Source organism: Pongo pygmaeus, chromosome 2 (genome assembly GCF_028885625.2).
Source record: "Pongo pygmaeus isolate AG05252 chromosome 2, NHGRI_mPonPyg2-v2.0_pri, whole genome shotgun sequence".
Taxonomy (NCBI): Eukaryota; Metazoa; Chordata; class Mammalia; order Primates; family Hominidae; genus Pongo; species Pongo pygmaeus.
In genome coordinates, this window is record NC_085930.1 from 94,888,498 (window position 1) to 94,913,681 (window position 25,184).

Consider the following 25,184-nt stretch of genomic DNA (forward strand, 5'->3'; position numbering starts at 1 on the left):
GGAGGAAGATGAGGCTCAGATAGGTCAAGTGACTTGTCCAAAGTCACATAGATAAGGAGTCTCAGAATAAGGGCTGGAATTCCAGTCTGTCTCCAACATTACACGAAACAGATATGTTTGCCCTAAACCTACTCTCAGGTAAACAGTGTTTCTCCCATCCTCCTTCTCCTCCTCTCTTCCTCCCTTCCCCTTTTTCTCCTCCCCCTCCTGCCCTGCTCCTGAATGCCTCTGAAGACTTTTGAAGATTGCAGAGAACCTCGGAGTTAGCATTCTCAACACCTGCCTTCATTGCTTTGGAAGAGATGGAGAGGAAGTGGGTTCAAGGGATTTAAAACTCCTCTTTTTAAAACCCAAAGCCCCCCTCACACTTTGTAAGCCTTACTTCCTTCTATAAGGTTGTGGGTCAAGAAGGAACAGATGTTTACTCTCATGTTTTAGATGGAGAAAGAGAGTCTAAGGGATGTGCCCAGCCCACAGAGTGAGATAGGGCAAAGATGGATCTAGAACACCTGCTCCTTGGTCCTCCACCACCACCTGTCACTTCATAAATCATCTGTTCACGTATTCCAAGTACATCCTCTGTGCCAGGCATGGTGCTGGGTTCTGGGGCCTCCAACCCCATTCCTCCTGCCCATGCCATGTGGCCTGAATGTTGCATTTTGGGCCGTTATCCTGCCAGGGGCTGGACTTCAGAGCCCAATCACAGGCTCTGTCAACCAGGCTTTCACTGCAGCACTAAGCCACATTTCAGCAGGGCTCCAAACAGATGGAAAAAATTAATAAATGCGTAAAATTCATTTTCTTTCCTCCCACCCCACCAAGAGTCAAGCTGGTGGATAATTACGGGATGGCTGCCAAAGGAGTTGATCTTCAGCATTGACTTACAGCATTTTTACTGCTCCATCTGACGGCCAATTTAGTCATTTCCCTTTACAATTTTGTGGACTCTCTCCTTTCTGCAGGAAATTCGAAACTGTAATCAGGCCACGACTGGAACAGGGAGAAAAGGAGTGGGGAGCAGCCGAGGAAGGCAGGGGCTGAACCCAAGGGAAGGGGCAGAAGGAAGAAGCCACATGTTTGCTTGGCTGGAGGGGTCATGGGTATTGGAGGAAATACAGTAACAACAATAACAACAGTATTAAGCAGTGCCATGCAGCGAGCACTTTCGATGAGTCAGGACTGTGTTAAGCACTCGACCTACTTAGACTATTTCATTTAATCCTCCATCATGGATTCTTCCACTAATATTGCTCTAGACTCGGGGTAAACTGAGGAGCAGGACAGACCAGGCCCTGGCCTTTGTGGAACTGCCATTCCAGGCAGAGGAGACAGACAATAAACACAGAAGTCATATCATTTCAGTTGCTGATGAGTGCTGCGACAAAGTAATAAACAGAGAGCCTGGGAACTGCTTTGCACAAGGCATCGGAGAAAGCTTCTCTGAGGAGCCTGAAGGACAAAAAGGATAGAATCATGCAAAGATCAAAATATGGGGAGTGGAGGGGAAGTGGGGGAGGGAACATTCCACGCAGAGAGAATAGCAAGTGCAAAGGCCCTGAGAATGGGGGAAGGGTGCTGTGACCCAGAAACTACCAGGGAGAGGGAGGAGAGGGAAATGAGGTCCTAGCAAGATCATCGATCAGATCTTGTGGACCATGGGGGATTTCGTTCTGTTGGCAAGGCTGGATCTAGAATGCCTAATTCTTGACCCTCCACCAGCTGCCATTCCGTAAGTCATCTGTGTGTGTGTTGCAGGCACCTACTGTGTGCCAGGCACCGTGCTAGAGGAAAGGAAAGGGTGGCAAGGTCTCCCCGACACCCCCCCCCCCCCACCTCTTGGGAAAGGGTGTTGTGCTTAGTGAACTGGTTATTCGGGACTTTCCAGTGGGCAGTGGATATCATTTGTGTTCTTGGCAGCGTGACAGCAGCAGCACCTAACTTCTCTGAGGAATTGTTGTTCACCAGATGCTCTGCACATCCCCACAGCCCCATGCAGTGGGGGCAACTGTTACCCCACCTTTGGTGAAGTGACAGATAAAACGGAGCGACACGCTCTGATTCATGCTTTCGCAAAACGATGGCTTCAGCTGTACACACACACCTTACCCCATTTAGCTCTGCAATATGAGTGCTTCACAAACACACGCACACACACACGACATCGTGCCCCCAAGGCCACACAACTATCAGGGACAGAGCTACAGTTCAAGCCCAAGGTCTCTTTAGCCTTAACCTCTGCCACAAGCTGGCATCACGGAGAAGGAAGGGGCTGGCAAATGAGGAGGAGAGTGACTGCCGGGGGCACTTTGAGAACTTGGCCCCAGGCCTGGAATCCGGCCTTCAGATATTTTCTTGGCCTGAGCCCAGACCAGCCGCCCTCCAGCCCTCCCAGGCAGCCTGCTACCCAGTTGAATGAAGGAGTCTGCTCTCAGAGTTTCTGCTGTGGGAGAGCCCCGGACCCCAAGCATCTTCAAAGGTCTATTATTAATGGGGCTGTCCAGCTGAAGCTGACATCCCCACGCAGCCGTCCCAGAGCTCTGCACCTCAGCCAGCCCACGGCCTCCACTATCTGGCCCTGTCTGCTGAGCAGTGCCCAGCAAGGCGAGAAGGCCAAGTCCTGCCTGCTGGGCCAGCCAGAGGTCACCCGCCGCGCCTGAGCTACCGGTGTGTGATGAGAGGACTGCCCCACATCTTCCCTCGTTTCCCAGCTGCCTCAGTTTCCCTTCCTGAGAGAGGCAGGGTTCTGGGAGGTGAGGAGCTGCAGGGACCCAAGAAGGGCATGGAAGCCGCCTGGGGACACTGGCCCCTCTGTCAGGATCAATCGTCCTAAGCCTGTCTGAGGCGCTCCGGGCTTAGAAGCAGCTGTGAAAGCCGCCTTTGTGCCCAGAAGAATGAGCCGCAAGAGGACAGGGGGCCCTGGCCCCGGGAGCCCCTTGGGTCCTGGCTCCTGAGATCAACGCCAGCAGGGAGGACCCCAGCCTGGCCCCTGCAGCCCACCCAGGCCTGGTGCCCACTTCGTGCCATGGGAGCAGCCCAGGGGAAGAAGGTAGGAACCCCTAAGTGTCCTGTTGGGGCCCTGGACATGGGAAGGGAGACTGGACCTAGCAAGTGGGAGCCCCGACCCACCTAACCTAGAGCTTCAGCTGGCACTGCCCACCAGCCCTCCTCCTGGAACTCACAGCCGAGACTTGCATCTAGAAAGCAGGCAAGGGCTCAGGAAAGAACCAGTGTCCTATCTCTCCATCTCCAGAACAGACTTGGGGGCAGCCAAATCTCTCTGGCTCCCTGGTCTTAACCACACACATCTCTACTTCCTAAAAGCTCCCTGGGTACCCCTTCCCCATACCCCAGGAGAGTGTCTGACACAGGTGGATACAGGGGAAAGATCTTAAAATTATTATTATTATTATAAAGTTGGCTAACCAGCTGTTACCAGTTGTAGGGCAATGGGCAAGTTATTTAAGTTTCCTGTACCTTATTTCCTCACCTGTAAAATAGGGCCAATAATAATCACTACCTTGGAAAATCGTTGTGAAAATTAAATGAGTGAAAGTGTTTAGAACACTGCCTGGCACTGTGTAGAGGCTTTGCTCCATTATTATTAGAATTCTATTCATGTTATTATCCCTCACCTTCTAAGCCTGAGCTCTCAGCTGGGGGTTTGTAGACAGCACTGCCTGAGCAGTGTTTCTGGAAATGTGCTCTGCGGACCCCTGCATCAGCATCGTGGGGTGGGGAATAGGAGGAAGCTTGTGAAACAGTCACTTTCTCATGGCCCATCAGACCTCCTGGATCAGCCTCTTAGGGGCAAAGAGGGGCCTGCATTTACTCACCAGCTCTCGGGATTGTCCTACGTGCTCACTGCTCTCTGCCCACAACGACCTGGCACTGCCATCCCAGTGGCATAGACAGGCTGCCGTGTCCCAGCTCCACCACCCACCTACTGTGGCGATGACCTGAACCCCTCTGGACCTCAGCTTCTTGTTTATAAAAGGGGGCTGGTACCTGCTTCATGGGAAGTTCAACAAGATGATGCCTGTGAAGTGCTTAGTGTGCTACCCCAAGCCCAGAGGCTCCCTGATAAACAGGGGACTCTGATCCTCAGACAACCAGTGATGACCTGTTCCATCAAGGTTGAGAAACTCAAGAAGTAATTTCTTAGCCAGGGTCATGCAGCTAGTGGGGGAAAGAGCAGGACACTGTTGTTGCTGTTAATTTGGAAAGAGGAGCCTTATTTCTCATAAAGGGTTGCAGCCTGCAGGGTGGCCATTCCGAGAGGCTGGGAAGCATGGCCTCTGGCCAGAATCCAGAAACTGACACTTTGAGGAGGAGGCAAAAGGAATGGAAATTTATGCTGAGCAGCATGGCCAAATATACATATTCAATAAGCTGTGGGAGGAGTCACGAATATCTATGAAAGGAGAAACATCTGCATGCACAGTTGAGCTTCATGCTTCTTATGGGCCCCAGGTACAAAAAAATGTTGGCCTTAGTGTGATCTGAGGGTGGAGTTTTCAGCCCTCTGATGTCAAAGGTGAAGCAGGGGCACGAAAACCCTCACTGTGCATCCTCTGCAGACTGGCTAAAACCGCTCCATGATCAGTGGTCTCTTATCAAGAAAGAATGCTGGTTGGTTTTTGTGTTAAAACCACAAAAGGGAGGGGCAGTTGGTTGAAATTAGCATGGAGTCTTTTGAAAAGACCTGTTTCTGTGTAGCTCTTAGGGAATTAGGATAAAGGAGGTTATCAAGGGATGGGGCACTGCAGGGCACGTGCAACCTGCCATCCCGTCATGGCCAGAAACCTGGTTTTCAAGATTTCTCTGGGGTCTCCTTGGCCAAGAGGGGGTCCGTTCAGTCACTTGCCAGAGCGGCGGGGGCGGGGGGGTTGTTTAAAGTTTTATTTTTATTTCTCATTTTTATTGGGTAGGATTTTGACCCCATTCTGCTTGACTCCAAACAACCCAGCCCATCCCACCCTTCCTGGTCCACAGCTCTGTCCACAGCATCTTCCTCAGCCCCACCCCAACCTCCCACAGAAGGCTGTTGATCAGGCACCTGCTGCCCTATGCCAGGGCCTATGTGGAGGTGGAGCCAAGGGTGAGGAGACACAGCCCCTGCCCTTGAGGCCTTCCCTGTCAGTTGCAGAGACTAATAGGCAGGCAAAAAATAGTTGGGAGTGTGTGTGACAGTTGAAGCAGAGGTGACTGGGCACATGACCCCTGGGCCAGGAGTCAAAACACAATGTTGTTGCTTCTATTCCTCTTAGGCAAGGTCTGGACTTTGCTTTTAGGTGAAGTCACCTTTGTCCCCTGGGGAATGTCAGGGGCATAGGCTTTGCCTAGAATCCTAAACCCACACTGGCAGGGTATGGAAGGGATCACGTGGTTGGTTAAGGCCAACCAGAGCCCACCCTTGGAGCCGCAGATCTGTCTCCCAATGGCATGGCTGTTACTCAATGGAAGGGAGGGTGGGTGCTGGACATTTCATTGTAATGGCCCCCCAGGAGGAGAGACAGTGTTCTCTCCAGCTGTGGGGTGGGCAGAGAGAATGGAAGAACACTGAAAGGGTCGAGGGTGTGACAGATAGACCATTGGGCCAGGAGTCAAAACACAGACATTGTTGTTTCTGTTCTTCTTAGGCAGGGCCTGACCTTCCCTTGGACTTGGCATTTTTTAAAATCTGCCCCTATCAAGGGCACCAAGGTGGGTACCCTTCCCTCTATCAGGGTTTTTGCAAGAAGGCATTTTAACACACAGAAGCAATCCCTCTAACACTGTTTGGAACATTCCAGAAACTTCAACATTTGACCCGTTGGGCATGCATTGATACTAGAGAGGTGAGTTCAACCCAGATGTCTGGATGGGAGCCACGTTTTAAGCCCTTGCATTACACAGCAAGGCCACAGGTCCTGGGGCAGCAATAGGTTCAAGAAAAGCACCCTCCATGGGCCTCAGATACCAGCCAGTTCATAGACACCAACAGAGTGTGGACACGCCGTCCTCCACCCCAATCAGCGGTGGCCAGTGCCCTCACCCAGGATAGAGGACACAACCACAAGCTTCCAGAGGCTGCCCCTGCACAAGTCCAGCTCCCCAGGCTGCGACCGTAATTCCACCCTTAAAGGGGCTGCTAAACGGAAAATGTCCCAGCCCAGCAGAGGATTCCAGCTCATTGGCCCAGCTCAGTGACGTGTGAGGACCTCATCAGGAGGCCCTCACAGCGTGCCATCCCATCACCCTGACTCTGCCCACCGCCTCAGACGGCTTCTCTGAGGAGAAAGGGGCCTGGCACCTCACTCCTAGGTGCTATTGGGACTCCACAGCTGGGTTCCCAAAGGACTCCTGGGCCCACAGTGGGGGGCTCAAGGACAAGAGGAGAAATGTGTCAGGAGCTCATGGGGGTGAGGAAAAAATATCCCCCCGAACAAAGGCAGAGCTCCCCTCCTGCCCAGCAGCCTCCTCACTGGGCCCTGGTCTCTGGGATCATTCCAGCCTCTCCACCTTTACTCACTCCATTTGCCTGCCTGTATTGCCCTCCTGATTTCTATCCACTGCCAACACTTCTCTGCATTCCAGCCCCAGGGCTTGCCCCACCTGCTCTTGTAAGTCTCTGACGGCATGTGAATTGAATTCCAATTGCACTGACAGATATTCCATCCCAAGGTGTGAGGGAAGATGACGGGAAACGAAGAAGAGGAATGTCAATTGTCAAGCTCCAACCCCACCAGCAGCCACTATGCTAAATGCTTTCTTTTGGGGGGGTGGAGGGGGTACAGAGTCTCGCCCTGTCACCCAGGTCGGAGTGCAGTGGCACAATCTCAGCTCACTACAGCCCCCACCTCCCAGATTAAAGTGATTCTCCTGCCTCAGTCTCCCAAGTAACTGAGATTACAGGTGTGCATCACCATGCCCAGCTAATTTTTTTGTATTTTTAGTAGAGATGGGGTTTTGTCATGTTGGCCAGGCTGGTCTCAAACACCTGACCTCAAGTGATCCACCCACTGCGGCCTCCCAAAGTGCTGGGACTACAGGCGTGAGCCCAGCCCCAAATGCTTTTTCATGCTGTCCCTCCAGCACATCCACAGCCCAGCAAAGTAGAGGCTGCTGTACCCACTTCATGTATGGGCACCACTCAAAGCTGCTCTGCCCTTCATGCCAGTTCCAGTCATTACTTGCCTGCGCCTCAGTACAATTCCCAAGACCTCTCCCCCACCTGACACTGAACTAGGCATATAATTCTCACAAATGCCCCATGAAAGGGCTAACATTCTCACGCCCATTTCACAGGTCAAGACACTGAGGCTCGGAGGTCACCAGTAAGGAAGTGGCAGGGCTAGTGTTGCACTGAGCTGTGCCTAGCCAGGCAGCACTTTCTTGGGCAGGCCAGGCACATTGCATCCTGAGCTCAAGTTCTCCCCACCACCCTGCAACCCCCGTTATGCAGATGTTTGGAAAGCATCCAGACTCAGGGAGAAGAGGCCTGGGGCCAAGTGGAGCCTCTAGCACTCACTCTCTGGGTGATGTTTAAGCTTTGCTTTCCTCATCCCTAAAATGGGGATAAAAATAGTACCCACTTTAGTATTATCAGTGTGAGAACTAAATGAGAAAGTGCTTGAAGTGCCTGGATGCATTCTTGCCCTTGGGTCTCAGTGTCCCCATCTGCTAACAGAGAGGTTTGCATTAAATGATTCCCAGTGCCCCCCCCAACCATGGTAAAAATGAGCTTGTCACTTTGTCCATAGCAAGTCTCAGTGCAAAATGAAAATGTGGGGTCCCTTGTTCAAAAATCATTAAGAATCTCAAGACAGCAATAGCAGAGCATTAAACCAAGCACAGGGCCCTTCTGAGCTCAGAGCCCTGTGCAGCTGCACAGGTCACAACCCCAGAAAGCTGGCCCCAGTCCTTAGTGCCAGCCAAGGGGACATCTGAGCATGGAAGGCCACATTCCTGAGGGCTCTGGTCAGGCGCAAACACGTATGCTGGGGTTGTGAGTATGGTTTCCCAAGCGCTGAAATTTGTCATTTAGTTCCAGGCTCCCCTTTTACTCTATCTATTTACCCGCTAGATTTGAAAGTCCCTGAATGATTTCCTCCCCAGCCTGAGCAAACTGGTAAATACACTGTCCTCCCCTTCCCTGGGAACCATGCTGCCACCTCCTTCACTCCCACCTTCAGAATGGCCTGGGCTGACACTCCTGAAAAAGTTAGAGTTGACATTTCTCCCCTGGGGAAGCCCAGGGGCAGAAGGTGGGTGTAGAGAAGGAGTGGGGACTGGACTGGCTGCAGCTAAAAAGGGCATTTGAAGACAGGCAGAGTGACCTTTGGAGGCAGGAAAGGGTACAGTTTTCTTGCTCTCCAAGGCCTCCTAATGGGGCTTTTATTTCCATCTGTCCTTGGCCTTCCCCAAGCTGGGTTCAAGGTTTGAATGCCCAGGGCTGCTTAAAACAGGTGTACAGGTTGGGCCCTGCACAAAGGCAACCAGAGAATGGGTTAGTGGGACATCCGGCCCACCCTCTGCCAGTGGAGCCATGTGCCCATGTGCTGGCTGGGTCTGCCCAGGAGGAGTGCTGCTCCGTCATTCCACAGCATCATCCCTCACAGCCCTGGAACCGCCTCTTCCAAGACTAAAACCTTCCCCATCCAGTCTTATGGCTGGAAGCCCAGCTTAGGAGGGAGAAGGAATCAAAGTAGAAAGAAAGGAAAAAAGATATCAGCTCAGCCGAGACTTCTTCCAGGAAGCCTTCCCTGAGTGGATCTCAAATATCTATACGGGGTGAGGGGCTTAGATAAGCAGGCGAGAGCAGGGCAAGCTTGTCTCAGAACCGCACGTGCGTTACCAGGCCTACAGGTTTTGCCAAGCCCATAGGATTACCGGGGGTGGCTGGGAAGGTCAGAGAGATTAGAAGGGGGTCAAGTTCCTCAGGGACCCCGTGACACCATCACTCTCCCCACTTCCCCAGACTACGGTAAACCCCGTCACACGCACAGAGCTCTCTGTTCTCTCCTCCACGCTGACCACTCTGTGATTTCATGTTTAGTTCTGTGATTTATCCGTGAGGGAAGTGAGGCCGTTGGATTTTTGGCTTACCATTGTGACATAGAGGGTGCTCCATTAATTAATTAAGGAAGGCAGGGCAGGAGAGAGGGAGGCTGATTTCCCAAAAGCTTCCCTGGGTTGAAAGCCAATCTCATGGAAGGATCCATGCAGAACCTCAGGCTGGGGGCAGGGACGTAGACTGGGTCCCTCAGTTTCCCCCACATGTCCCTCCTTCCCCTCCAATGTCTCTAAGGCTCTGATCCAAATTCTCACATTCCCCACCCTGCCTCCGCCTCCCCACCACACACACATACACACATTTACACACACTTTCCACCCGCACAATTTCCTGGCCAAATGCAAAAGCCCTCATGGCTTGTTCATCATTTATTCAACAAATGTTGACTGGGCACAGGGACCCAGGCACTGGAGATAGATGAGTGAATGGGACTTAGGCTCACCCTTGGGGTGCACAGCCCCATGGGAGAGAAATAAGCCATCCCCAGTGACAGAGCAGGTGCTGGGTACTATGATGAAGGAAGCAGATAGGACCTGGGGCACTGAAGAGGCACCCACAAGGCCGAGAGGTAAAAGACGAAGAAGGGTTAATCAGGTCAGAAGGCGAGGAGAGGTTTCCAGCAGGGAACAGCATCTGCCAAGGCCTGGAGGTATGAGAGGCTGTGGCATGTCCCAGGAACTGAAAGAACTTCTTGGTTTTCCAGCTCCTCTTCAGCCTCGTAGGGGCCCCCAGATTCCTGGTTCTGGGGTTAGGGACTGCCACAGATTTGGTTCGGTGGCACCTTAACTTCTCCCACCTATCCTGCACCTACCCTGCCATGCCATCCTCTCCTCTCATAAAACAGCTATGTAAAGTTCTGGTACAGTGGCTCACGGCCTGTAATCCCAACAATTTGGGAGGCCAAGGTGGGAGGATCACTTGAGCCCAGGAATTCAGGACCAGCCTGGGCAACGTAGTGAGACCCATCACTACAAAAAAAGAAAAATTAATTAGCTGGGCATGGTGGTGCACCCGTAGTCCCAGCTACTCAGGAGGCTGAAGCAGGAGGATTCCTTGAGCCCAGGAGGCCAAGGCTGCGGTGAGCCATGATAGCACCATGCACTCCATCCTGGGTGACAGAATAAGATCTTGTCTCAAGGAAAAAACAATCACAACTATGTTTCTGCCTCAGACTCTTTGATCAAGGAGAACATTCTTTTTTTCTCTCTTCTTTCTTTTGCTCATTATTCAAATAGAGATAAGAAAGACAGAGACACAGAGACAAAGACACAAGAGGCAAAACACAAAGAGAAAATCCCCCAGAAACAGAATTGAGGAAACCCCAAACCTGTCCCCCTGACTTCGACCCCTGCCCCAACACCACCCTCCAGGTGCCCACCAGGGCCCTTTTTCACTCCCAGATGTTCTAAGACCTCAAGAGAGGAAGAGGTCACAGGGGGCCCAAGATGGCCACCTTCCCCCCATCCTCGGGCCTTGGGGGGAAATCTCATTTCCAAGACAGCAGAGAGAAGGAAATTATTTTAATTCTTTTTAAATCCACTTTAATCTTAGTCCACCTCCTCCTAATCCAATCTTCCTCGTTCACGAATAAGAATAAAATATTCGCCTCAGAGGCCCTGAATGAGGGACCCTGGGCAAGATGGCCTCCCTCTCTGGGCTCCCACTCTAGGCTACATGTCGAAGCAGAGAAGGTATCTGTGCTGCCCACTGGTTTAGGGGTAAAGTGAGGCAGGGGAGAAAAAGAGAGGGCAGTAACAGTCATTCTTCGGAGGGCCAATTCTACCCCAGGTGCAGAGCCAGGGCCTCATGTGAGCAGCATCACTGGCTTCTCTGAGCAGCCTGGCATGGGTAGTTTTCCCCATTTCACAGCCATGAAGGGCTCAGACAAGATAACACTGTGCAAAAGCAGGCTAGTGTTCAGATTCCTCCACATGCATCAAAAGCCAAGGCCTTACAGAAACCTTGCACAACACAGCCAACCTGGGCCTACACCCTTGAGCCTCACTCAGTCCTTCTCATCTGCAAAATGGGCACTTCCTGAAGATAAATAAGAATGCCTTCTAATAATTGAACTTCCGTGGAATCCTCACCACAAACCCAGCCACAAAGGTATCGATGTCCCCATTTCACCAAAGCAGACACTCGACTCAAAGAGGTTGAGTTCACGTCTCAAAATCACAGAGCCAACAAGTGCCAGAGCTGGGACTTGAACTTGGATACTTCTGGCTCCACAGCCCACATTCTCATCGACTTGTTTTTCAAGCGTCAGGATTGAAGCTGTTCATCTTGTTTTTCAGGCATCAGGACTGAAGCTGTTCATCTCAAGCCAGAATAAATCTTCACCTTGTGCAAGGCAGAGTTAATAGTAGGTAGTGGCTCCACTCCCCTGGGAGTAGCACTGAAGAGGGGCCTAAAGTTCAGGAGAATTTAATTTCTGTCTTGAAAGGGTTTGGAGGTGGTGCAAGAGGGGCCATATCAAAAGCCCGCTTTTTTCTCGCAGGCAGAAACCCAAAAACGCAGCTCTCTCCCTGGGCCCCAGGGATCAGCTTTCAGAACACTGTGTCTCCCAAACTAACATAAACAAGGGGCTTTGTGTAAGTGAGAGATCAGATCTCAGGGCCTGGGGCGGAGAGAAAGGTGAGGAGCTGGAACTTTCTTTTTCATCTAAAATCTAAGATGACAGAGGCTGCCACAGGGAAGCTGGAAGAGCCTGGCTTGGTCTGGGTGACATCCCGCTCCTCAGGAAGCTTAGGACGGGGCCTGAGGTGTCCCATAGGGATGATATCGCACCCAGAACCTGCAGGAGATCAGCCAGAAATGGGGCAGTGTCTGTCCTTTTGAGGGACCATCCGGGGATTTTTCTCCACCCACCTGAGCTCTGGGAACAGGTAGGGGTCATTCTGAGGTGTATGATGTGGTGCATGTTCAGGAAGAGGCCTGCCATTGAGACCTGCAGGCCCTGAACCGGCCAGCGTCTGTGAAGGTCCCATGCTGACTCTGCCATCACAAGCAGGCACTGTGAAGTGACAACAGGAGTTTCCTGGGGCGGCCATAACAAATGATCAGAAACTGGGTAGCCGAGGCCAGGCGCGGTGGCTCACGCCTGTAATCCCAGCACTTTGGGAGGCCGAGGCAGGCGGATCACGAGGTCAAGAGATTGAGACCATCCTGGCTAACACAGTGAAACCCCGTCTCTACAAAAATACAAAAAGTTAGCTGGCTGTGGTGGCGTGTGCCTGTAGTCCCAGCTATTCGGGAGGCTGAGGCAGGAGAATCACTTGAACTCGGGAGGCGGAGCTTGCAGTGAGCCGAAATCGTGCCACTGCACTCCAGCCTGGGTGACAGAGCAAGACTGTCTAAAAAAAAAAAAAAAACTAAAGAAAGAAAAAAAAAAGAAACTGGGGAGCCGAAAACAACAGTTTATTCTCACACAGTTCTGGAGGCTAGAAGCTGAAATCAGGGTGTCGGCGGGGCGTGCTCCTCAGAAGGCTCTCAGAGGATCTGTTCCATGCCCTTCTCTTAGCTTTTGGTGTTGCCTGCAATCCGTGGTGTTCTGCCCTTGTCATCACGTGGTTGTGGGGGGGGTGTGTGTGTGTGTGTGTGTGTGTGTGTGTGTTCTCCTTTTATAAGGAGGGCCTACCCTAATGATCTCATCTTAACTTGACGACATCTGCTTTCCAAATCTACATTTGGAAATAAAGTCACATTCACAGGTAGGAGCTAGTACCTCAACATTCCTTTTGGGGGATACAATTCAACCCACAACAGTAACGCCTGGCCCCCTGGACCTCTGTACTTGGTGGACATTCTTCTCGGGCACTTGAAGTTCTACATTCCTCTGGCTGAGACCCATCCATCCTCTGCCAGCTGCTCTCCTGGGGCCTCAAGTCCAATGTAGCTCCTGTCCAGCTGCAGTGCATTCCCATATGGCAGAGCCAGAATGGGCTACTTTAATCTGAATCTGATCCTCTCTTCTACCCGGTAAAACCCTTCAAGAGCAGTTACAAGGAACTCCACAGGCCCTGGCTGATCGTGCTCTGGGCTCCCTACTCCATACACACTGGGCTCCACAGGTTTCTCTGACAAGCCTCAGAGCTTTTGTCTCCACTGTTCCTTCCACCTGTGCACTTTTCCCTAGGTCTCCTCCTGATTGACTCCTTCTGGTTTCAGCTCAGAGACAAGTCTTTTTTTTTTTTTTTTTTTTTTTTTTTTTTTTTTTTTTTTTTTGAGACAGGTCTGGCTGTGTCACCCAGGCTGGAGTGCAGTGGCAAAATCTTGGCTCATTGCAACCTCTGCCTTTAGAGCTCAAGTGATCCTCCTACCTCAGCCTCCTGAGTAGCTGGGATTACAGGCACACACTACCATGCCCAGCTAATTTTTGTAATTTTTACAGAGACAGTGTTTCACCATGTTGCCCAGGCTGGTCTCCAACTTCTGGGCTCAACGAATCCACACACCTCAGCCTCCCAAAGTGCTGGGATTACAGGCATAAGCCACTGCACCTGGCCTTCTCCATCTTCCCTCCAGCTAAAATCCCCCCATCTTGGTCCCAAGTCCTACAGTTCCTTCACAGAGCTTACCACCATCTGAAATTACCTTCTTTGGTTATTTCTTTAACTGTCTCAAATCTAGCTTTCCCCATCAGCGTGTTGTCTCTGTAAGGGCACAAGAAAATCTTTAGATTCAAATGACAATGAAAATACTATGTATTGAAACTTGGAGGAAGCAGCTAAAATGGTCCTTAGGAAGAAGGTTATAGTTTTAAATGCACATTGAAAAGAAGACTGAGACTTACTGAGCTAAATGTCAAAGTTACGAAGTTGGCAAAAGAACAACAGAAACAATCTAAAGAATGTAAAAGTCAAGAAAAAATTAAAATAAGAACCAAAATTAAAGAATAAAAATACATGATATTGAAAATGGCCAAAAGTTGGTTCCTTTAAAAAGGTAATAGAGAATGATGTAGTTGGCTTTAAGAAACATCTAGAAAATACTGTTGAACAAAATTGGCTTTGGCCAGACGTGGTGGCTCACGCCTGTAATCTCAGCACTTTGGGAGGGCGAGGTGGGCAGATCACTTGAGGTCAGGAGCTCAAAACCAGCCTGGCCAACATAGTGAAACCCCATCTCTACTAAAAATACAAAAATTAGCCAGATGTGGTGGTGGGCACCTGTAATCCCAGCTACTCGGGAGGCTGAGGTGGTAGAATCGCTTGAACCCGGGAGGCGGAGGTTGCAGTGAGCCGAGATCATGCCATTGTACTCCAGTAGCTTGGGCAACAGAGTGAGTTATTAACAGTTAAAGAAATTGAATCGTCCCGGTGTGGTGGCTCATGCCTGTAATCCCAGCACTTTGGGAGGCCAAGGTCGGTGGATCACTTGACGTCAGGAGTTCAAGACCAGCCTGGCCAACATGGCAAAACCCCGTCTCTACTAAAAACACAAAAATTAGCCAGGCATGGTTGCAGGCGCCTGTAATCCCAGATACTTGGGAGGCTGAGGCAAGAGAATCGCTTGAACCCAGGTGGCGGAGTTTGCAGTGAGCCGAGAACACGCCACCACACTCCAACCTGAGTGACAAAAGCAAAACTGCATCTCAAAAAAAAAAAAATTGAATCATGAGTTACTATCAGAACAGCAGTTTTATAGGTGAGTTCTTTTAAACTTTAGAGGAATTCATCAGTTTGGTTTCAGGCAGAATCTTCTAGATAATAGAAAATGAGGGAACATTTCCTACTTCATTTTATAGTAATAAAATAACTGATATCAAAATTAAACAAGGACAATGAAAGAAAAGTAAATTACAGGCCAATTCACTCATGACATAGATGCAAAAAACAAAAAACAAAAAAACCCTAAGCAGGACTCCAAAATCCCACAGCCAGGACCTGGCGGCACAGAAATTCTTTTTAGCCACATCCCACTGACACCTCCTCTCTGTGAGTCTGGCCTGGGACAGCATGGCTAATGGGCTCAACTCTGAAATGGCTACGGGCTCTCTTTCCTCTGGAGCCAGAGCCAGGCCAGAGTCAGTGGAAAGTTTCAGTGGCAGTTTTTCCAGGGATCTCCCATCCAGGCTCAGCCAGGTGAACACTAGAGAGAGACTGACTTCCCCTAATGACTGATGCTGATCCAGTCCAGCCCACTGGCACTTCCCAGGTACAGCAGGCTGCAGGGAGTTGTGGCACCTGCAGGAGCCAGAGCCAGAAGGCTGTCTGAGGCAGATGTAACATATAGACCTTGGACAGGCCATAAGGGCTGGACTTCCGCCTTCTGCCTCCTGCCCATCAGTCTCCACCATCCCAGGGCAAGGACTTGGCAGCTGTGGGAAGGCTGAGCACTTGGGAGGGTTGAGCCTCCCCAAGACTCACCTCTCCCTGGGAGATATGGCCCTAGGGTACCCAATCCTAGGGAGGGGACTATCAGGGAAGGCTTCCTGGAGGAGGTACCATCTAAGCAGAGTCCTGAAGGAAGAAGCCAGGCAAAGAAGAGGGCAACAGTGTTCTAGGTAGAAAGATCTGCTTGCACAAAGGCCAGAGGAGAGAGGCCTTGCTGGCACTCAGGGCACTGAGAGCAAGTTGGTCAGGCCAAAGCAGCAGGCAGGGGCTGGGCAGGGCAGGACGAGGGGTGAGTGCTGTAAGAGAGAGGACACAGGGGCCAGAGGTTGATGAAGTCAGAGGAACCAGGCCAAGGATCTTGGCATGGGAGGGCTGAGGTCAGCTCACTGGAGTCAGCTCTAGCACAGCATGAGAAGCCTGGGCAGTGAAGTCAGACAACCCACAGTTTGACTCCTGCTCCCCATCTCACTAGCTCTGTAACCTTGGCCACCTCCTTGATCTCTCAGCCTCAGTCTCCTCATCTATAAAATAGATCAGTAATAGAATCTACTGAGCACAGTCCTTGACACAGTGTGAGCTCAACAAATGGCTGCTATTTTTGTCGGTGTTATCTGACAAAACAGGCAGTTGGCTCCCTTGGGCTGGATTTCAGGGCAGAGTCATGGCTGGTGATATGGAGCTGCCGACCATCATCACCTTCCAGAGAGGCGGTGACTGAAGCCCCAGTGGAGGAGGTAATGGGGAGGACAGCAGTAGAAACTGTTCCCTGCACGCCATCAATTCCCGCAGCGTGGGACTGGAGAGTCAACTAGAGTTGCCTCCTAGAAGGGAAGAGACCCACATGGCTGCTGGTACAATAAAAATAAACATGACTCCAAACTGTGCATAAAGATGACTGATAACAGGCAAGGAGGAGGTGATGATAGGTGATTTGATTTTTTCTCTTTATTTTCCAATACTTTCCACAATAACTTTATTTTTATTATTTTAAAAAGTGAACTTAGCTCTGTCATTTTTCAAACTTTTCTCATTTCTTTATTTCTCAAATAATACATTATTATTGTAGAAAAATCAGCAAGTATAACCACTGTGACACTGTGGCGTGAGTCTGTGCAGATTTTCACCCCTCCATCTGGTTACCTGGGTCCTTTTTTTTTTTTTCAGGGTCTCTCTCTCTCTGTCACCCAGGCTGGAGTGCAGTGGTGTGATCACGGCTCACTTCAGCCTCGACCTCCCTGGCTCAAGTGATCCTCCCACCTCAGCCTCCCAAGTAGCTAGTACTATAGGTATGTGCCACCAGGCCTGGCTAATTTTTCTGTTTTTTGTAGAGACGAGTTATCGCGATGTTGCCTAGGCTCGTCTCTAATTCCTGGGCTCAAGTGATCTGCCCCCCTCAGCCTCCCAAAGCACTGGGATTAGAAGCGTGAGCCACTGCACCCAGCCTAAGACATTTTTCATGGGTGCATAGCATTCCACTGATACCAACATGCCACAGTTTTTTTGACCGATCCCTGATTTTTGGATATTTAGGTTGTTTTCATTCCTTCACATCTTAGTAGATATATTTTGGTGCACATCCTTTATTCTTTCTTTGGGATAGATTTTACTTTTAGGATCATGGGTGGGTTTCTATGAAGTTGGATTCAAAATGCTATGTGTATGTGAGAACATGTAGACTTTCCAAAGAGAGAGAGAACATGGCCTTGTCAGATCCTTAAGGAAGCTGGTTTCCCAGAGTTAAGAACCTACTGCTAAGAAAAAAAAACACACAATCTGCAGTGTGTGACTCATCTCCTCCCCGTCTTCATTCTCACCCAGAGCAGTTTGGCAACAAACAATTTCATTTCAAAAAATAATTTACCATTTAGTTAGTAATTACTATGTGCAGAACTCTATTCAAATACTTTACGTGCACCATCCTACAACAACCCCGTGAAGTCAGCACTACTGTTATCCCCATTTTACGGAAGAGAAACAGCTCAGAGAAGTCAGGTGCCTTGTGAAGGCCACACAGCAGGTCAATGGGGAACCCAGGAATCAGACCCAGGCAGCCGTCCCAGAGCTCTTTCTCTCTCTGAGCCACCCACTTGCCCAGGTGTCACTGCCCAGTGCAGTGGGAGGGGTTCCCAGAACCCAGGAAGCAATCCCTGAAGCGGCATTTCCCCAGCTGCTCTCAACCAAGTTGTCAAGGCTCCCTGGGATGAGTTTCCATTAGGGACCTGCCCATAAATAGATGCTGCAGAACATCAACAGTACCTGCCTGATTGGAGGAGCCATCCAGGTTGGGCAAACATCACACTGGCTGGGCTGATTCTGCTGAAGACACACCAGTGACACCCCCACCTGTTCATAATGACACCCTCTCTGGGAATACAGGGCCAGTTGTCAAGATTCTGCTGATCTTAGACTGGGAGTGGGGAGTGAAGGGGATGGAGCTGATGTTGGGGGCCCCTGGGCAGGGCCTCCTTGCACATTGGAGCTTGTATTAGTTCATTCTCATGCTGCTATGAATAAATACCCAAGACTGGGAAATTTACAAAGAAACGAGGTTTAATTGACTCACAGTTCCATATGGCTGGGGCAGCCTCAGGAAACTTACAGTCATGGCAGAAGGCAAAGGGAAAGAAAGGCACTTTCTTCACAAGGCGACATGGAGGAGAAGTGCCGAGCAAAGGGAGAAAAGTCCATAATGAAACCCTCAGATCTCGTGAGAACTCACTCACTATCATGAGAACAGCATAGGGGTAACCGCCCCCATGATCCAATCAACTCCTGCCGGGTCCCTTCCCACGTGGATTATGGGAACTACAATTCAAGATGAGATTTGGGTGAGGACACAGCCAAATCACATCAGGGCTTATGTCTGCAGCAGCCCAGACCAGAGGCAGCATTATCTGGCGTGAAGTGGCCAAGTCAAATGCCAGAAGAGTGGCCAGAGTTTCCTTGAGGTTAACCAGCCACTGCTTCGCCCATCCACTCAGATGGAAGAGGGTGGCCCTTGGAAATTCGAGAATTCCTCTGGGAATATCAGTGATAAAGCTTTTAACAGATGGATTTATTGAGCACTTACTATACACCGCCTATGCAAGCAGCTTCAGTTATCTCATTTCATCTTCTCAGCAACACTTTTGTTATCCCCATTTCTCAGATGAGAAACTTAGGCGTGGAGAAGTTAAAGGAGTGACAGAGCTAGGAAGTGTCAGGGTGGAGATCTATACCAAGGCAGAGCCCACAGCCTTCTCTCTCTATCCCTCAGTAAATCCAGGATACTCAGGGTCAAGTTCCAAATTTGGACTCTACCACTGACAGCGAGCTTCTCAGGGGCAGGGCCTTCGTCTTCCCTGCAGGCTCAGCCTCATGGATGGGGGTAAGGGGTCTGGCATGAGACAAACCTGGGATGCCACTTGCCAGCCGTGTGGTCTTGGGAGAGTTACTTACCATCTCTGAGCCTCAGTTTCCTCATCTATGAAAGGCAACTAGTAACCCCCATTTAGTCTAGTGGTTGTATGCGCGTAATGAGATGACTCAGCACGATGCCTGGCCTGTGGTGCTATATCTGGTAGATGGAAGTGGTTGTCATTGGTGCTGTTGTCATTTCTATCCTGCACATGATTCAGCTGCTGTCTCCTCAGGTCCATTACAAATCAGTCTCCAGAAGGGAATGGCTTCACGCGGCCTATCTGCAACTAGTAACGATCATGATGTGCTGGCCATCTTGTCAGTAATGTGCACTTCCTGCACACTGCATGCCAAGTGCCATTCTAAGCACTTTACATATTAACCAGCCAAGAAATAACCCCAGGAGAGAACAGCTGCCTCCTGCCCCGACCTTCTAGGGAGGATACAGGGGTCAAGAAGCCATGCCTAGGCCAACCCATGTGTACAAGACCTGCTGTAGGAAGAGGTCACAGATGGCCTCGTGGGGGGATTCTGGGCCCCAGCTTTGGTCCCTTATCCATGTCGGGAACCCAAAAAGTGACTTTCCCTCCTCCACAACCCCCTAGGTGGCTCTGAGGACTCGGTGAAGTCATTGCCAGAGGGCTTGAAAAACAGAAAGAGGCTGTGGGAGATGTTGGGGGAAACCTTCCTCCATGCCACCCTAGGGCCTAGGGCAGTGCTCACAGTGTTTGTTGACTGACTAATATTTGTTGACTGTAAGTGATGGTTCCATTTTTAGAGCACAGCAGCTCAGGCACTAAGCTGTACCAGCCATTTTTTCATATGTGTATAAGAAGAAGACTAGAACAATAAATACCAACCATTAATGCTAATTATCTTAATTCAGGAAGGGGCAATGGGGTGAGCAGGGGAGATATCATGGTCACTTTTGTATTTTTTTCCACTTTCTACATTGTCTACAATGAGCATTGCCTACATTGTCTACAATTAATTTTATGGTCAGGAGAAAACAAACGTTTCTGTAAGTTTATGATTTACCTCATTTTACAGAAAAAGAAATGAAGGCCCAGACACGTTATGCCATTTGCCCAAGACCACACAGCCAGAAGAGAGTGGCTGGGATGGACCTATACCTGCCATCTCTTCATGTGCATCTGCTGGGAACTCCATCCCTCAGCACTGGGGCCATTTCCAGCTCCTGCATCATGGGGACTCCTTGTCCCCTTTCCCATGACCAGGCCCTGAAAATGCTCCCATCCCAATCCTGCCAGCTCCCCCAACTCCTGAGAAAGTCCCCTCTGAGAGCCAAGGGTCCCTGCAGATCTCAGGAAGGTGGCCAGGGGAAAGAGATTCATGCAAAGCCTCATTCCAGCTCTGCCGACTCACTGCTTATTCATTAATAAAAGAATGCTCAGGCTATTTTGGGCACCTGTAATTTTCTACTTGAATAACCAGGAAAGTGGCTGCCTGCCCGCTCCTCTGCCCTGCTCATGGCGCCAGAACAGGGGAAACGCGATCTCGCCTGGCGTAATGGGATCTGGGCGAGGTCTCACTGCTGATTTCCTTGCCTTTGCCTCATTCCAGAAAGCCCAGGTGTCCCCCATGCCACCTCCAAGAGGGTCTGGGGAAGGAGAATCCAGGCCAGGTTTGGATGTTGTGGACTAGGTGGTTCCTTCCAGTTCCAGAAGGCAAATCCCAGCTCTGCCACTTGCCGGCTGTGGGACTTTGGCCCCAGCTTCTCCATCTGTAAAATGGGGATAACTATACCACCTTGCAGGTTTGGTCCAGGGGAGCTGCCTGGCTCTTAGGGTAATTGTTGCTGTTGCTGTTATTGTTATTCCATAGATAAGGAAGAAGTTGTTCTGGGAAAAGATCTGGCCTAGGAGGCTTAGGCTGTCTCATTTCGCTCTACTGCTGACTAGCTATGTGACCTTAGACAACTCTATTTCCTTCTTATTTTAAGCAAAATTGTTCTTTCTGTTTATCAAGGTAATTCATGATCATTATTGAAAATTTAGAAAAATGAATGAAGAAAATTAAAAATCAGGGTAACTCTTAACTACTATTTATTGAGCACCTACTCTGTGCCAGGCCCCATGTTAGGTGCTTTCTATTTATCATCTCTAATTCTCCCAAGTCTGCACCCATTTGTAGATGAGAAAACTGGAGCTCAGTGTGGTGATGTGACTCATGCAAGGTCACACTACTGGTAAAGTGGAGCAGAAATCAAACCCAAGTCTTTCATTCTTCAAAGTCTGTTGGTTTGGTTTTCTATTGCTGCATAACGAGTGACCACAAAATCAGTGACTGAAAACCACACACATATCACAGTTTCCCTTGGCAGGAGTCTGGGCACCGCTTACCTTGTTCTCTTCTCAGACTCTCACAGGCTGCAGTCAAGGCATGAGTTGAACTGTGTTCTCATCCAGAGGCTCGACTAAGAAAGAGTTCACTTCCGTGCTCATTCAGGCTGTTGGCAGAATTTATTTCCTTGCAGTTGTAGAACAGAAGGCCCCAGAGGTTTGCTGCTTGCTTGTTGGAGGCTGCCCTCAAGTCCTAAGAGGCCACCCAGTTTCTTGAGGCTGCCCACAGCTCCTTGCCATGGGGGCACCTTACCTAGCTGTTAACTTCATTGAGCCAGCAAGGAGAATCTCTTGTTAGTGTATGCTAGCAGGACAGAGTCACATGTACATGCACACATGTACACACATGCATGCACATATACAAATCCATCTAGCATGATCATGGAAGTGACACACCCTCACCTTTTCCATATTCTATTGTTAAAATAGCTCCCACCCTCCACTCTGGAGAGGTAGAGGACCACACCAAAGTGTCAGCACAGTGGTGAGAGTCATGGAGGCCACCTAGGGGTCTGTCTCCCACACCCACACTCTTCCCACCACAGCCAGCTCCCCTTTCCTCAACAACATCCTCACCCTCACCCTCCAGAAGAAAACTCCACTCTAGGTTGGCAACTGCAAAGTTAGCTCCATGATACAAACATCGTGGCATATCCTAGACCAAGGAAAGGGAGCCTCATGGAACATTGGCTCAAGACATTTGACTCCCAACCCTTGGTACCATGCTGTGTAAAAACCAGAGAGGGAATAGAAATGGACAGGACATAGTACCCAATCTCAGAAAACTTACCAGGAGGCTGGAAAGATGCCACAGTCAAGTGTTCTTTTGGTTGCAGGAGCCCTGGGTTAAGGGGGAAGAAAAGACAATTTTTTGGCTCTTGTATGTGAAAGTCTAGGAGTAATGACATCAAGCAAGGCTGGATCCTGCGTCTTAAATGAAGTCTTCAGGACCTAGTCCCTCTCTCAGGGCTCTGCTTTTCTCTGGTTGACCTCATTCCTGGGCCAGTCCCCCTTCATGGAAACTCCCAGCAGCTGCAAGATTATCTCATTCTTAAACTAGAAGAGTGTGAAGGCTGGAGGGAGAAATAGGTATTGGGGGTGGGGGTTGGTTTGTTGACAAGAAGTCACAAGAAAGGAAATTGAGAGTAGACTGAAATGTAGAAGGGCTGGAATTCAGATAGAAACTTTAGCCTGTACTCTGTGGTCCAACATTTTCCAGTGTGTTCCACAAGACTTTAATAAGTGTTAGGTGAGCCAAGAGTTTCAGGTCCAACAGACTGGATTAAGCTCACTTAAACAGGTTTCTCTCCTGCAGGGCCTCTTCTGTTCACACATCCAGATGTGATTCTCCAAAAGGAGAGCTACAGACTATAGCATTCCCTAAGGTGCAGCTCTCAATTCTACACCTTGTGAAGTGCCACTGTGTGTCATAGGGAGCCATTGAAGGCAGCAGAGCAAGAGAGTAAGACAGCGAAAGTGTTCTAGGAAGAACACAATGGACACTCTGTAAGAGATGTCTGCATAGGCAGGGCATGGTGGCTCACACCTGTAATCCCAGCACTTTGGGAGGCCAAGGCAGGTGGATCACTTGAGGTCAGGAGTTCAAGACCAGCCTGGCCAACGTGGTGAAACACTGCCTCTACTAAAAATACAAAAATTAGCCCAGGCATGGTGGCAGGTGCTTGTAATCCCAGCTACTTGGGAGGCTGAGGCAGGAGAATCACTTAAGCCTGGGAGACAGAGGCTGTAGTGAGCCGAGATTATACCACTGCACTCTAGCCTGGGTGACAGAGTGAGACTCCGTCTCAAACAAACAAACAAAAAAAAGAGATAACTGCATAATCATCCATGCAAAGAGCAATCACCTCCCAGACCAGAGGGTCAGTGGCAGACACAGGAATTAAGGTATACAGTGGAGATGGGATGTAGGAAAATACATAGATTAACTCAGAAACTGCTGCTGCCTTGGTGATAGTGACAGTGACATTTAGTTTTGATTTTAGCTTTTCTGCTGAAAGCAGGGGCCACACAAAGAGAAAGCATGGACTGTGAAGTTCAGCAAACCTGATTCTTAGGTCTACTACTGTGCCTTTTGGGCAAGTCACTGTACCTCTCTGAACCTTGGCTCAGTGAAGGCTTAAGCATTTTCTCTCAGGGTCCTGGTGAGCATTCCAAGATTATAGAGAGCGGGTAAGGATGCCTCACTACGAGATGGACTTCCACTTCCAGCCATGATAGAGGACCTGGAGCCACACTAGCACTACCACTAAAAACAACTTGACACTTGGCAAAATAAGAGACAATGTTCTCAGGCAGTGGACAATAGCTACTGTGATCTCTGAAGGAAAGGAAACTTACAAGGTGAGCCCCTTATCACCTGGACTCTCATCCTGGGACAATTTCCCAACTATGGCACAGGACGACGGAGCCCAAACAGAACATGATAGTCCCTCTGAGCTCAGGAGGCAGAGATCAGGGTTGGGAGCAACTAAAGCAAAAGGAATCTGCAAGACAGGGCACTGGAGAGGAGGGAGCTGCATAGACAGGGAGCCCCAAAATCTGTGTGGGAGTCCCCCATGACCCACAGTTTCTTACCCAAGGACTGGGATTTGCAGGCACAGGGTCAGACTATCTGAGACTTACCAGAGAGCAGCTGTTATAGGGTTGAGAGTGAACTGGGGCTGGGAGACATTGGAGAGACCTTCATCCTAGACATCAAGCTGAGACACCAGAAGGCTGTGCCTTAGGTGTGAAGACTATACTGTGGTGTAAGGGATACTCCAGAGCTGCATAACAAAGCCTAAAACCAAATCCTTCAAGACCCTCAGGGGAGAAAGTTTGGAGGTGAGTCCTACCAAGTTAAAGGGACTTGGGAAAGAGCTTGGACTTTGCAGGAGTGCAAAAACAAGCCCATGGAACTTCAAAGGGATCACCTAATAATTGTACTGCCTGCTAAAATGAAACCTAACGCTCATCAGAAAAAGATAACAAAATCCAGAGTCTCCACAACACATCACACACACACAACATCCAGTATACAATCAAAATTGTTGAGACATGCAAAGAGACAGGAAAATGTGATCCTTAGTCAAGAAAAAAGCAGCCAATAGAAACTAACTCCAAGATGGTCTGGAGGTCAGAGTTAGTAGATGAAGACCCTGAAGCACCTAGTCCAGTGTTTGGCACATAGTAGATGCCCAACAAATGCCAGCTGCTTATCTCCATTTGAGCAAAGTAATAATTTATTCCCCAAAATCTTTGAAACACAAGGATTAATAAAGGAAAGTGCATTCAGTCCACACATCCTGAGGTCCCGCTGATTGACCTTATGGGGCCCAGGGTGTGGGGGAGGCTGTCACGTGCAACAATGACAGAAACAAGTTATGACCCTGCCACTAACTCACTGTGCAAGTCCCTCAGTGCTCTGTGCCTCAGTTTCTCCATTTATATAATGGAGGGTGAAGGCAGATCATCTCAAAGGGCCCTTTCTCTCCAGGATTCTGAATCTGTCTGGCACAGGAACTGTTATCAGCCCAGGACATGCTCTGAGCTGAGGCCTGGAAGAACCGGTTGGAGAAGGAATTGGATCTGCGTTTAATGCTCTGGAGGGAGCACAAGTTGGGGTGTCACTCTCCCAAGTATAATAATGTTGAATTGTAGGCAGAGCCTGAGCTCATTTTCCAAAGGAACCTTTCTTGAGAAATGTCTCCTAGCAACTAGCTCCACCGAGAGTACAATCTTCAGGGACCTTTACAGAAACACAAAGGCTTTTTGTGGCTCCCTCCTTCAAAAGCCCAGGTGGAAACTGCTCATCAGCCGACATGCTAGTGTGAAGCTCAGAGAGCAGGCGGAGGGGCATCTGGTGGGGCAGGGGCTATTGGGAGGGCTTCCACCCACAGCCTCAACCTCTTTCCTTTCGGTGAAAAGAGAAGTAGTCCAGCTTCAGGGCTCTGAGCATGGTCTTCCAACAGGAGCTCAAAACCCAGTTACTAGTTGGGGAGCCTTGAGGAAGTTACTTAACCTCTGTGA

At 49.8% G+C, this 25,184-nt stretch overlaps 1 protein-coding gene across 1 annotated transcript in view; it reads left to right on the forward strand.

Moving 5' to 3' along the window:
- Nucleotides 1-234: 234 nt before the first annotated feature.
- The window catches only part of FAM107A (family with sequence similarity 107 member A), a 64,705-nt gene continuing 39,755 nt past the window's right edge, over nt 235-25,184 (forward strand). The window contains exon 1 of the mRNA XM_054480742.1: nt 235-3,046. Within this exon, the coding sequence (XP_054336717.1) occupies nt 3,023-3,046 (24 nt within the window). The 5' untranslated portion in view covers nt 235-3,022. The remainder of the gene's footprint in view (nt 3,047-25,184) is intronic.